The 14124-nt window shown below is 34.8% G+C and overlaps 3 protein-coding genes, 1 non-coding gene and 1 pseudogene across 4 annotated transcripts in view; 3 read left to right on the top strand and 2 right to left on the bottom strand.

The window, feature by feature from the left end:
• Positions 1–14124, bottom strand: part of LOC140978145 (uncharacterized) — a 91375-nt gene that overhangs the window by 30731 nt on the left and 46520 nt on the right. The gene's annotated exons all lie outside the window — the stretch shown is intronic.
• LOC140978130 (uncharacterized) lies at positions 740–5057 on the top strand (annotated as a pseudogene).
• Positions 7759–9487, top strand: LOC140979498 (uncharacterized). The gene is made up of 2 exons (XM_073444915.1): positions 7759–8396; positions 8764–9487. Exons 1-2 carry the CDS (start codon positions 7973–7975, stop codon positions 9246–9248), a joined length of 909 nt encoding a protein of 302 aa, XP_073301016.1. The 5' UTR covers positions 7759–7972; the 3' UTR covers positions 9249–9487.
• LOC140980011 (small nucleolar RNA snoR109) lies at positions 10063–10150 on the bottom strand. The gene has a single exon (XR_012175843.1). It is a non-coding gene; the product is annotated as a small nucleolar RNA snoR109 (small nucleolar RNA).
• Positions 11190–13593, top strand: LOC140978144 (uncharacterized). The gene is made up of 3 exons (XM_073442962.1): positions 11190–11633; positions 12597–12749; positions 13219–13593. The coding sequence occupies exons 1-3, from the start codon at positions 11277–11279 to the stop codon at positions 13285–13287; spliced, it is 579 nt and encodes a 192-aa protein (XP_073299063.1). The 5' UTR covers positions 11190–11276; the 3' UTR covers positions 13288–13593.

Genomic DNA, 14124 nt, shown 5'->3' on the forward strand with positions numbered 1-14124 from the left:
ATTACCTACATCATCACACACTAATTTTCAATATTCAACACCTAATTTTACCTAATTTTCAACATTCAACATTCACATTTTCGACACAAAATTTTTCACATTTTTTAATAATTTTTCACCAAGTCTATCCTTTTTTGGAAATTAGAACAGTGTGGGCATTTTTCTAATTTCACGGCCGGATCTGTCCCGCGGCTCCACCTCTTCCACTCCTCACGCTTCGATTCAGAGATCAGAGATGACGATTTCGTCGACTTTTCCTACGCTAAGATGAAAAAAATCGTCTTTCTTAGTCAAAGAATGGGAGAGTGAGCTCAGAATTGGGGGAAGTTTGTCAAATTGTTGAAATCGAAAAGCCATATAGTCTTAATCATTTTTCCCCTAGTATTTGCATAATAGCCGGTGAGTTATTCTCTACTCAAAACAACTTAGTTTATGCTTGTCTTGCTTATGAGGTTTCTCGGGAAGATGTATTACCTATGTACTTTACTTATAGCTTATTTGTACTTGGCTCTAATCTCGTTCTGAATTTTTTTCGTCGAATCAACCCATTCAAAGATTTTTGACCACCGGCTTTCCACGTTTGAACTGAAATCCGAATTAAATTCTGGAGTATTTTATTTATTGATATGTTGAGAAGAGGCTTCAAGAACAACATATGATACATTCGATTTAAATATTTGCATTATTGACAAATGATTTCATATGTGGGAAGTAAAGTTAGAGAAAAGGCATTGGCAAGATGAAAACAAAACGGGAGGACATAGAAGTTGATGTGGATGAAGAGGGAGCTGCGAAGAAGCAGAAGCTAATTGAGCTGTCCTCGTCCCATCTAGCATTTGAAAATCCACTTCTCCCTCTCGCTTCTTATGATGATGAGGAGGAGGATGAAGAGGATGACAGACGAGGTCGTGGTGGGATTGAGGTTGAAAATAATGGCATGGAAGATGGTTGAAATGGCCATGATAGTAATGAGGTGGACGATGAGGAGGAAGAGGATCAAGGAGGCCATATAAAGCGCAATCGCACTATTGAAGTAAGAAGGGACTGTCCCTATCTTGATACTGTTAATAGACAGGTAATAACTAATCATAGATTGATTGTCTCTCTGGTTATAAGCATATTCGGTTTGGCTATAATTTGGAACAAATACCCTTGGTAGTTGTGTTTGAGTTTCAAAGTCATAGCTGTAATGGGGTGAATTTGATTATTATTAAACTTTTAGCGTTTAAGTTTCTGTGTGCATAAATTTTTGTTTTCCATGAGTTTGTCTGGTGCACAATACTTTATCATATTGCATCTTATATTCTACCTTTTTGGTGTGTTTATGATACATCAACACAGTAATATGAATGAAGAAATCACTCCAATCACCTTTAAAATCTATTATTCCTTTGTTCTTTAATAAGATGTTAATTTTTTATTTTTTGTGAGAATTAGCTTTCAGGCAGTAAACTGTTGTTTCGTGATTTTAATTTTAAAATGTATGCACTTGAAATAGTTTGTAATGTTATTTATTCATTTTTTTAATATAATCCTAAGAATTTGCTGTTGGGACCTAGATTTGGTTCATATTTTGCGAAAAAAATTATTCTTGATCAAAAGGATTCACAAATCCTAGATTGTTCAAGTTGGGTCGGAAACTTGTTTATTTGTGGAAGCAAAATTTAAAGTACTTGGCCATTGACTCCAAACCTTGAAAACTTGTCGATTTGGAATCTTGGCAGAGATAGAAAATATCGTTATGTTAGTTTGCCTTCTGCCAGGAATGAAATCAATCGAGGATTGGATGGATCTTGATTTGTTTTCAGTCCTGTTACTTCTGACCAAACTAAGATCATATTCATCTCCTTGAGTTCGGAAAAGAGTTTGCCAAACTATACTTTAGTTGTGTGGTTTTCTTTTACCGACTTGTAAAATGTCAGTGTACTTGAGTATGCATCGATTATTGACACTTCGAGGATTCTAGCAGAAATGACTGCAACATTGCTTTAAGTACTTTGTTTGTACTTCAATTTGATAGTTCATCGGCACATTCAACACATGCATCATTTAATGGTATGATTTGCCGAATAACTAATGTAGTTTGCTGTCTGTGGGCAATTTCTTTTTCTGAAATCAATTTGTTTTGTCTCCAGGTTTTAGATTTTGACTTTGAGAGGTTTTGTTCGGTATCTCTTTCAAACTTGAACGTTTATGCATGTTTGGTTTGTGGGAAATATTACCAAGGAAGGGGACAGAAGTCTTATGCATATACCCATAGTCTAGAAGCGGGACATCATGTCTACATCAATCTTCGAACAGAGAAAGTTTTCTGTCTTCCTGATGGATATGAAGTTATCGACACATCGCTGGATGATATCCGGCATGTTCTCAACCCAAGGCATGTTGGTTACATGATATATTTGTTTAATTATACTTATTCTATTCTTTTTATGAGTCTTATATCCAGCCTAGTGCGTGTTCTCCAACTAAAGGGTGCTGTAATTTTTTGAGGGATAAAACACTTCTTGAATTTTCATATTTTTCTAAGCAAATTTTCATTTAAAAATGTGGAGGTTGAAGTTTTATGTCAATTTGATTTTTTCTATTTCGTTTAGCATTTACAATTCTTATCTTCGCCTGTCATTGTTTTTCTTGGATTCATTTTTTGATTTTCCTGTATGATTGACAGGTTTACAAGAGAGCAAGTTGAGCAGATTGACAGGAATAGGCTGTGGTCAAGGGCACTCGATGGTTCTGATTATCTTCCTGGAATGGTATTTAGCTTCCCTTTTTGTACTTGTTTTTGCCTAATCATTTTTTTGGGTGTCGTGCTATAAACAATTTAAACTTAATCTTGATTAATTTGCGAGTCATTTGTAGGTGGGGTTAAATAACATCAAAGAGACTGACTTTGTCAATGTTACCATTCAATCTTTGATGCGTGTTACTCCACTGAGGAACTTCTTTCTGATCCCGGAGAACTATCAGAACAGCAAATCACAACTTGTTCATCGATTTGGAGAGCTGACACGAAAGATCTGGCATGCGAGAAACTTCAAAGGACAGGTTTGATTGTGCATCCATATTTGACAAATTTTGTCGATGGCCTTCATTTCCATATGATGCATGGATTTCCTAGGTGAGTCCACACGAGTTTCTCCAGGCAGTTATGAAGGCCAGTAAAAAACGTTTCCGCATAGGTGCACAGTCGGATCCAGTTGAATTTATGTCGTGGCTTCTTAATACAATGCATGGAGATCTTAAAAGTCCGAAAAGGAATAACAGCATCATTCACCAGTGCTTTCAGGTTTGTTTTAACAGTCAATTTTGGCTTCTTTTATTTTCAATTAAGTATTTGTCTTTTTCCTTTTTTCTTGTTTAGCCTAAATAAATGTTTCATGTAGGGGGAACTGGAGGTTATCAAGCAGATCCCTACTAAGTTTATTGCAGAGAAGAGACAGAATGCAGACAGTCAGACTAACGAGATTGGACAATATGGTGGAAATGATGTGGATGGAGTAAACCTGGAGACAAGCAGAATGCCTTTCTTAATGCTTGGGTTGGACTTGCCGCCTCCACCTCTGTTTAAGGACGTAATGGAGAAAAACATTATTCCACAGGTTTTATATTTAAATTGATTTTGTTGCTTGAGCATTTTTTATATATAATATGTTGCTTGTTAGATCTTGAACTAGAGGCAGTTTAGTTTTTTAGATAAACATTTAGGAAGTGAAAAAAGAATCAAAATTCTCTCTTTTTTTAAAGTTTAACTCTTCGATCTTCTGTATTGCTTGTTGTGGCACAAATGTTAGAATTTACTCGTCTTCCTTTCAGCATGCCATCTACCTATGATTTATCCCCTTTAGCATGTTTTATCAGCACTGAAGCAATAATAGGTCTGAACTTAGTGTAATTTGACTTTTGATGTTAATAAAGGGACAGATTGGATGTCCTTTGTTTTTTTTCAGTCGGCGAAATTATACTTGATTTCTCACCTGGTTGTATATGGATGCATCTTTTTCTTTGACTTGTTACTTGGATTGTGTGATCTTACATATTGATGTGTATTTCCATCAACAACCTATAGAGTTGAATCAATCTGTCATTTAAATGATTGTGTCTAGGTTCCACTTTTCAACATACTCAAGAAATTCGATGGCGAAATGGTGACAGAAGTTGTGCGGCCTCGTATAGCTAGGATGAGATACCGTGTAATAAAATTACCACAATATATCATATTGCACATGCGTCGATTTACGAAGAACAACTTCTTTGTAGAGAAAAATCCTACACTTGGTGAGTATTTATGTCCCGTCCTGTCAATGTAGCCACTTTTCAAGTAATGCATCTGGATTTATTATCACTAGCTAAATAATTCAATGATTGTGTAAATTTACCATCTATCCTGTCAGATGGCCTCTATACTCGTGCTTCCATATTTATTACTTGTACAAGTTCCTTTTATTTCTGCAACCTTTTTTATGTTTTCTTTCTTCTTGCGGTTTGATTCTTTGAAAGAGAATATCCCCTCAAACTATATTTTGGATGTTTGGTCATCAACATCGGTTCCACATTTAAGGTTCCTAACTAGTTTGTTCTGGTTTCTCAGTTAATTTCCCTGTTAAGAATCTCGAGCTAAAGGATTACATCCCTCTACCTGCCCCCAACGAGAATGAAAGGCTACGCTCCAAGTACGATTTAATTGGGAACATCGTTCATGATGGCAAGCCAGGTGAAGGATCCTATAGAGTGTTTGTGCAGCGGAAGTCTGAAGAACTATGGTAATATTTTGATCTCTTTTCGTTTTATACTATAGAGAGAACACTCAGCATATCTCATCTTTAACTCATCTCCTGTCTCCCCAGGTATGAGATGCAAGATCTGCATGTTTCTGAAACTTTGCCCCAGATGGTTGCACTTTCTGAGGCATACATGCAGATATATGAGCAGCAGCAATGATCTCTTTGGCGGCCCTAAATTTTGATATTATATATAACTGAAGTCACTGTTATTCGCTAAAAAAGTTTAAATCCTCTGAACTTTGTCTGATGTTAATGTTTCTGGTTCCATGACCATGTTTTGTACGAGTGACCGATATAAGTCACTGCTATTTACGTTTTTGGCCACAAAATTGTCCTAATGTAAAAATGAAATACAATTTTAAAAATGTGACTTTTGAAAGTATTTTTCGATCAGAATTTTTCTACCACGATTCTCAAGTATGAGAGAAACATCAAAATATGATGATATACTGTCGATCAGAATTTTTCTACCACGATTCTCAAGTATGAGAGAAACATCAAAATATGATGATATACTGTTTGAAGATTTAAATCCACCAAAAAATTTAAAAAAAAAATGTTTGCCACACATTTTAAAGGGTTGTGAGCAACTAGAAATATTTTGGTTATAATAATGTAACATTTAACTATTGAATTGATGGAATCTGCCTCAGAATTTAATTTAAAAACCTAAATACACATATCTTTTTCCCCTTAAGTTTAGAGTTCAAATTCAAGCAGAATCCATTCAATTTGAAATTAATTACTAAGTATCATAAATTCAAATGATCGAAATTTAACCTGAGTTTGTAAACTCCATCAATATATATTAAATCAGTAAATTATCGAATAAAATAATTAAAAATCCGTAGAAATTGAGTACTATTTGGTTCGACTCGATAAATTAAGAGTCGACTCAGATTGTTAGCTTTCTACTATAAAAATCATGAAACGTTACGCATAATGCATGTAGACACGAATGAGATCAAGTTCTTTGGCATGCAAATATGTTTACAGCAATCAAATGCATATAAATCCAAGTTGTTCATAGAATTCATATAAATCTAAAAGAGAATAAGTACAAAAATGGCAATAATTTTTTTATTTTCATGTTAATCATATGGATATATACTGAATATTATATTGTGGCATTAAAGATTCAATGTATCGGGATGGTTTTTAGGTTCATTGAACATGGCCATCCGTATTAACCCACGGCATCGAGTCTCCTCATATAAGGCACAGGTAGCAAATTAGAGGGAAAAAGAAAAAAAGAAAAAAAAAAGATTTTATAGGAATACCGAATATTACCATTTTTGCAAAGTGATGGCCTGTATGGCTGTATACTGCTGACCGCACTTTACCGGTATCATAATGTAATATCTTATTTATCGTATCATAAAATATCACGTATATTGAATTTAACAATATACGGTATTTATCAGTATAATAATGTAACATTTAACTCTTGAACATTTCGGTATATCACACTTATTATACCGTAAAAGATCGCACATATTGAATTTAATTGTATACCGTAAATTTCGGTACAATATGATGTTATACCGAATTTTTCAGTATCAGTATGATATTTGAAAATTTTCAGTATTTCTGTATATACCAAAAAAAAGTCATATATTTTAAAAATTATAATTATTATAGAATACAAATTTTGATAGCAATGTGATATTAAAAAAAAATTGGTGTTTTGGTATGACATTAAAAAAATTTTGTATTTCGATGTGAAAAACACTTTTTTGTTTCAGTAAAGACGGTATTATAATGATATCATACCGAAATTTCGATATATCGAATTTTTTGATAAGAATAATATGATATTTATACCATATTGATATCAATATTCATTTTTCAGTATCAAAATTTTTCAATACAATATATAATATATTTTGAAAAACTCGATATACCGAACCAAGTCATGTCTACCCTAAGTGGCTGCCAAGAGGTAAAATGTTAGATTGACAAATTGGACACCAAAAAAATATATATATAGCCGCAATTAATTTTCATAAACACAATAATTTTTAGACCACATTAAGTTAATAAATAAACATTCTAGCGTGTAGATAGATCACGGGCTACGTGATAATTACCACAAATGATCGTAACGTGTGGAATATTTCAGATAAAGAATTTTAGAATTATACGAACATGAACTAAAGTGGGATGATATTTAAATAAATTTGACAACAAACAGAATAAAACAAAGTTAAATATGTCATTTGATAATGAACTTGTAGAATGTACTAGTAGTACTGCTTTACAATCGATACTATTTTTTTTTAATATTAAAAAATAAAATATAATCAATCAGAGAGATCCCGAAGAACAACACAAAAAAACCAAGATGAAATATTTCCATCTAACCATTGAAAATCTAGAGAAACATTTAAATAACGAAATTTTAAAACTTATCTGACACTAAAATCTCAAGATTGAGATAATAGTATAAAATTCAATGATAACAAATTTTTCTCTTGATGAAAATAAATAACATTTATTAAATTCCACTCTTAACTAAAATCTTTATATATATTGATATAATAATAAGCAAATACAAGAAAATTTTTATTACCATATCTTAGTTTTCGTTATAAAGTAAAATTTTACTTCTTTGAATTTATCCTATAATGTTGAACTATAGCTGATTCTCGGATCAGATTATACACTGAACCAAGCTGGTTTTCCTTCCAGGTTCATTTGTCTAAACAAAAATGCATGCATTAAATGAGCAGCGTAAGCTGAATGTGCAAGCATATATAATTAATTATACACTAGCAATGCATTATATTATATAATTTATTAATTTTAAATTATTATAGAGAGGTAAAAATTAAAATATGTTTTTGAAATTTAAAAAATAGATTATAGAAATAATAAATAAAAGATATTAGAGGATTAAAATAGTTACTATGTTTGATTCATGTATATAAATAAATATGTATATAAAGGCCACATAATGTCTTCATTCATTCACTCCAATGACTCCATAAACCATTCACGCACCGAAGGTCTAGACCAAGAAGTGTTGGCACCATTTCGCCATAATCGCAACATGATTACAAAATTTCTCGACATAGATTTAAAAATGATTTTTATTTCTGCATAAAGTTTGCAAGTAAGCATCCAGGCCTTTATCCATTCGATCAATGTCACTCGAGTAATACGGAAAAGGGAATTCGAGACTTGCGATGGTGAATATTCCGGTGAAATTCAGAAGGTTTGCTGCCGCCTTCGATAAGGTGGTTAGGGCCGGAAGGTCCTGCGAGAGCAGCGGAAGCGAGCACTCCGCTGATCTGTCTGATATGGTGAATTCGTTTTTAGAGAGAGAGGTTATGGAATACGGAGAAAGTGAGGAGGTAAAAGATCAAGAGGAAGAAGGCGAAGAGGAGATGGTCGATGGTGACGAATCGGAAACAAATTCCCCTGATTCTGAATTGGAAGATTCTTTGAAGAATTTGCTGTTGGATCATGAAAATAATGACGGGGGTGTCAAAAGGAGGATTCTTGCAGAGGTGGGAGCGGCGATCGGAGAACTTGGTGGCAATGGAAGCTCGTCGCCGGATTTCAAACGGAGAGTAATGGCATTGTTGCGGAGTCGAGGCTTTGATGCCGGTGAGTTTCTGGATTTTGTGAAATTTATTTAGTTGATATGACTTGCAATTTTTCTCGCGAACAGTACTTTAAAAGTGCATTCTTTACTGTATTTATTTTTAAAATCATTCTCAGTAAGTTTCATATTGTTCTTATACTTCATTCAAGTGGAGAAACATGCATGTATGAGTCATGTATCCAGCTCACGTCCTTCAAACGAAACATTCGAATGTATGGGAAAATTGTCCAGTGAATGTAGGCCAACTCATCACTATATTTCTGTCATTCTGTATGGCAATTAGTATGAAACTTATGTTGTCATATATTGATTATTATAGCCATTAATATAAGCATAATCTAAACACCTTTTCAATCATATAAAATACAGGTCTTTGCAAATCGAAGTGGGAAAAAAAAGGGCGGTGCCCCTCCGGAGACTACGAATACATCGACGTGAACACCGGCGGTAGCCGCTACATAGTCGAAATCTTCCTCGCAGGGGAGTTCACTGTCGCTCGTCCGACTGGCTGCTATGTTTCACTGCTCAAACATTTTCCACCAATTTTCATCGGAAGACCAGACCAGCTCAAGCAGGTTGTGAGGCTTATGTCCAATGCCATAAGAAAATCGATGAAAAGTGCTGGCATTCACGTGCCACCTTGGCGACGCCTTACTTACATGCAGGCTAAATGGTTTGGTTCCTACAGAAGAACCCAAAATGAAGTTACAGGCCGTAAAATGGCATTTCCTGGCGAGCCCTTGGACGGAAATAGGTCGGTGGGGTTTGTGCCGGTGGCCGGACAGACAATGTTTTATTGCAGGGAGGATTTTGCTGGTGTTAGAACTGGAAACTTGGCTGCAGCTCTTAATTAGTGTATGCTCTATGTGATGGAATCCGTCAGCTTTATCGGCCTCGTTCAAAATGTAAATTCGGATTACAATGCAGTGTAGGAATTTATTTTCTAATTATGGGTTATCCTTTTGTTCAACTGAAGCCAAGAAAAGTAGAGGTGAGATCATGGATTCTTGGCATTCGATATCTATTTTTGTATAAAGTTATAAATATGGGTCTTGTTTTGAAATACATATCATTTGTCAATGGATTATAATTATTAGTTTTGCAAAATTTGTCTTTGTTGCATCGAGACATGGAGCCATCGCTAGCACACAGCGTCACTACTGAGTTGGGTTGTTGGCGATCTAATATGCTGAGAAATCTGCGGACGTAGTCATTTTTTTCTAACAATTTGTAACTAATAATTATGGTTAAAATCAAGTATGAATTGTCACTCAAGTTTATTAAAACAGAGATTTATATGATAATTTTTATTAAAAATATTCTCTGTATTCGTCTATAATCATTAACTAATCATTAAAAAGTATTAAAAAAATTGCGATAATTATCCCGACAGAATTACCGTAATCTCTAATATGTATTGAAATGTAAAGTTGAGGGTTTTTTTATAACAAAAAAATGAAACGAATCTTAAAAAAAAAAAGCAGATTTATATTAAAAATAAAAACTTGTCCCAAAAAAATTTGGTCCAACACAACTCAGATGGCATGGAATGGATCCATATGCCAGAGAAGCCCTTGGACTCTGGTTAACAAGGCAAATAGAAAGATGGGATAATCTCTCTCTTCTCCACCTTCCTACAGGCCAACAAAGAATGACTTCCGGACAAAGGAATTTAAGAAGTTCGGTAAGCAGATTTGTCGACAGGAGAACAACAACCGGCCAGTAAACTTCTCCATTTCAAATATGGCTACAGCCGCTTTCGGCAGATCAAGATCAAAGGGTATCTTTCTGTTCACCCTTGCTTGGAGTACATGTAGCCCCTTTTAAAAAAGAAAATCCTAAGATTGAAGCAAAATCCAGAGGAAATTTGGTGGTACCCTAGTTTGATCGATCACGAGGGGCCAGTCTTATAAATAGATAGTCGAGATTTGTGAATGGGCTTTCGTGATGAGAATAAAATCTGGGTTGTTTTCTTAAAATGGATCCGCGGACAAAAAGCCCAGCCCACTCAAGTGAACTCATGAGCTTGTCTAGAGATGGCAAAATGCAACACGAACACGAAAAAAATCAGGTTCGGGTTGAGGTTTTTCGGGTTCGGATCGGGTTCAGGTTAATACCAAGTTAGACGGGTTTCGGGTTGGGTCGCGGGTTGACCCGAAAACTTTTTTTTTGAAAATATTACATATATTTTTATATATTGTGTGTTTGAACAAAATTTATTGTATATTTATATGATAAATTTTCATCATTTAATATTTATTTTATATATACTTTTTTTAACAATTGTTTATTTGATTTAGTAAATATACTTTTAATTTTTTACGATTAAACTTTTAAATTTAAATCGAAAATTTTGTTATTATGTATTTAAATTAAAATATTATTTTTTATTTTTTCGAATTTTTCATTAATTTTTTTTAAAAAAAATAAAATTCGGGTTAGACGAGTTCGTGTTCGGGTTGGTTTGGGTTCGGATTGGAAAATTTTTTTTCGTAGGTTGACCCGAAACTCGACCCGATTGACACCCCTAAATGCTTGTCTTTGTATTCAAACCATCGGATCTCGACTAAATCTTGGCGTTTTTTTTGAAAAAGACATATATATACATGCACAATGCAATGTAATTTTTACAACTGGGAAAATTTAAAATGGAGATAAAAGTCATTTTCCAAAATAGAATGTTAGAAATTTAAATGCCTCCAAAATTTCAACATTCAACCCCGAACCCAAAAGCGCGTGGGTCCATCATGAAAAACGTGATGCCTATTGACCCGTCTTTTATTGGAAAAAGAAAGACGAAAAAAACCTATTTTCTTTTTGAAGGACTGCATCGCGCAACGATCCTTCCAAGGAATCCAGCTTCGCAACGTTTGATCTAAGCAATGGAGGGAGTCGGGGCTAGGCTCGGCCGATCCTCGTCTCGATACGGTCCCACTACTGTATTTACCGGCCCGGTTCGTAAGTGGAAGAAGAAGTGGGTTCCCATTGCTCCGTCGAACTCCAACCACCACAACGCGACGGCGACGGCGACGGCGACGGTGGCGGGTAACAGAACGGTTAACGGAAGCAACGTACCTCCCCACTTGTTGCTTTACCAGTGGACTCCGATCACTCCTAGCCAGAACAAGGATAATGGTAATATTGCCAATAATAACGGCAATGAGGACTCGAAGAATTCCAATAAAGACGATGTCGTCGCAGTGGAGGAGCCGCCCAAGAAAAAATTCAAGTATATACCGGTGAGTTTCTCTGATTTTACTTGACTCAATTTGGGTGAGATTATTAGTGTTGGAATTGCGTGTTTACTGGTTTGTACGAAGGTGGGTTGCGTGGATTGGTCATTTTGGAAGAATGAATTCAAGTGTAGGATTGGAGTACCTTATGTTATTTGTGACATTTTTTTTTTTTTGAGAAATTGGATCTTAGGATTCTGGTGATGTGGGCTTTTTCCCCCCTAGTTGGGAAACTTGGAAACTGGGGATCAATGTTGACTAGATTTTCGAAAGGACGAATGCTGTATTTGCGAGTTGAGAGTGGTTATGAAAATTTCTAGATTTTAGGTGACTTCCACGGGAGGTGATATGATATGGATTGTTTCTTGTTTGGCTGTTAAATTTCAAGCTTGGGCCTTGAATTACTTTCAAAAGTTCAACTCCCAAAATATATTTTATTTTAAATAAATCTCGATTGATCCTGAATCTAATTTATCTTTGAGCTTGTGTTGATATGTCAAACTATAGCTTAAGCGGTGTACCAAGTTACTTAGGATCACTTTCAAAAAATTTGATCTCGTTCTAAGCAAAACCTGAAGCCTCCATTTAAGCATAAACATGATGCCAGTTCTTGGATAAACTGTATTCCTCTTAAATTCATGGACACGGGAATTGTTGAAGGATCATTAACGAGCCAGACTCATGAATAAGTGTCATCTTCCATTTATGTAAATATGTGGTCCATTCATAAAATTAGACTGAGTCTCTGTGCTATATATTTTTCCTTATAATGCTGCATGATTGAATGAAGCATGGAATTAGGTGATTCCTGGCACTGATGTGTCCTTGATGACAAAAAGTACTGTTTTAAGAACAGACATTCATTGTGAAATGCTAGAATGAATTTTGAATTTCTCATTCTTTATGTCGTAATTATATCGCCTTGATAAATAGTTAACATCTGTCTTCTGTTTCTGAAACATTTGATAGATTATAGTTCTTGAAGAACAGAAAAATGAGTCCTCCGAACAGGCTGAGGATGAAACTAAGCCATTTGAAACTGATGCAGTCGAGGTAACCTCCAAGAGTGATGAGTACAATGAAAAGCCTGACATCAATGATGTGCCAATCGACGAAAACCAGGTGATTTTTTTACATGAATTATCTTTTCTTCAATTTTCTTTAGTGGATTTTTGATCCATGGTTGAACGTTATTAGCCCTTGTTATCGTCATTGCTGAAATTTAGAATTTCTGGCAGTCTCTAACTGAGGATAGTTTACTTTTGGGTTCAATCATCTGTCTTGTAACTTTTTGTTCGAGAAAATGATGACTTCTTTGACACATTTCTTGCACCAGGCAATTTTAATTTCTTGTTTATCAATTGGCCAGTCCCATTACCCAAATTTGAACTTAGATTGCCCTCAAGTCACCTGTTGGAGAGAGATTTTCGAGTGTTTAATGAACACAACCTTTTTTCCGTCTGTTTAGCGACATATGCATGTGCGCGTGTGCGTGTGTGTGCATGTATTTTTGTTTGAACTATGTGAATAAGCAGCTAGAGTTTGAACGTATATTTTTGCATAAACTTGTTTTGAGTGTGCTCCTTTATAGGCTCTACGTAATACTTCTCTGGAACGACAAGATCTGAACGAAAGCACTTTGGACTTGAGTTTGGGCTAGAAAGTTTGGGACACTCATAATGATACTGATCCATAGTCAAATCAAATTCGAGGGTTGGAGTTGGGAGATATGGTTGGTTCCTCCAAGAAAATAATAGACATTAAACAAGAACATTTTCCCCTTGGTTTACAGAGCCTTAGTTTCTTCAGAACAACAAATTCAAACAACGTTTGCTTGTATTTTTACTGTTTACTTGAAGCTTTTTTATGAGAATTGAGATTATAGCAATTTGTATCGAATCCCCCCTGTGGAGATGTATTTTTTTATGAATCTTGTTATAACATCTAGATTAACAGATTGCACTCATGAGCTCCATTTTTATGCTGGATAGCTACTTGCAATGTTGTGTACAGTTTTGAGTCTTTGATTCTACCTAATTGGTCCATAAATTCGCGCCACTGTAATCTTGGATGCAAAGTTATAATGAATGATGTTTGGTTCCGTATAGATGTCGCATATATGGAAGAATATATCGGACTGATGATCTAACACTGCATTTATGCAACTTATATTATAGTTACTAATCATATGTGAGTTTGTTTCATTAGATCTTCATTATAATCGACCATTCTCTTGATACTTGCTTCAAAATCAAGAATTGAACTTGGGAAATAAGAGCAGCGTTCGTACCAAATTTTTGAATGAATTTGGGATTATCGTTGATTAATAGGTTTTTGAAAAAGGGGCTGCCATTTTCAGCTTAAGAAATTATTTCTGATTTGGGTACAATTACAATTTTCTCTTCTTACGTTGTGTCGTGTAATTGAAGTACTGGAATGTCTTCTGATATCTGTATAATTGGGTTCTAATCACTTCGTTGTTCATGTCACTCGACAT

Source organism: Primulina huaijiensis, chromosome 6, assembly GCF_012295235.1.
Source record: "Primulina huaijiensis isolate GDHJ02 chromosome 6, ASM1229523v2, whole genome shotgun sequence".
NCBI classification, from domain to species: domain Eukaryota; kingdom Viridiplantae; phylum Streptophyta; class Magnoliopsida; order Lamiales; family Gesneriaceae; genus Primulina; species Primulina huaijiensis.

Bases quoted from the DNA above. Each gene is read 5' to 3' on its own strand.
- LOC140979498 (XM_073444915.1), top strand. From the start codon at position 7,973: ATGGTGAATATTCCGGTGAAATTCAGAAGGTTTGCTGCCGCCTTCGAT. The intron at 8,397-8,763 runs GTGAGTTTCTGG...TATAAAATACAG, and splicing joins GAGTCGAGGCTTTGATGCCG to GTCTTTGCAAATCGAAGTGG.
- LOC140978144 (XM_073442962.1), top strand. From the start codon at position 11,277: ATGGAGGGAGTCGGGGCTAGGCTCGGCCGATCCTCGTCTCGATACGGT. The intron at 11,634-12,596 runs GTGAGTTTCTCT...AACATTTGATAG, and splicing joins AAAAATTCAAGTATATACCG to ATTATAGTTCTTGAAGAACA. The intron at 12,750-13,218 runs GTGATTTTTTTA...GCTCCTTTATAG, and splicing joins TGCCAATCGACGAAAACCAG to GCTCTACGTAATACTTCTCT.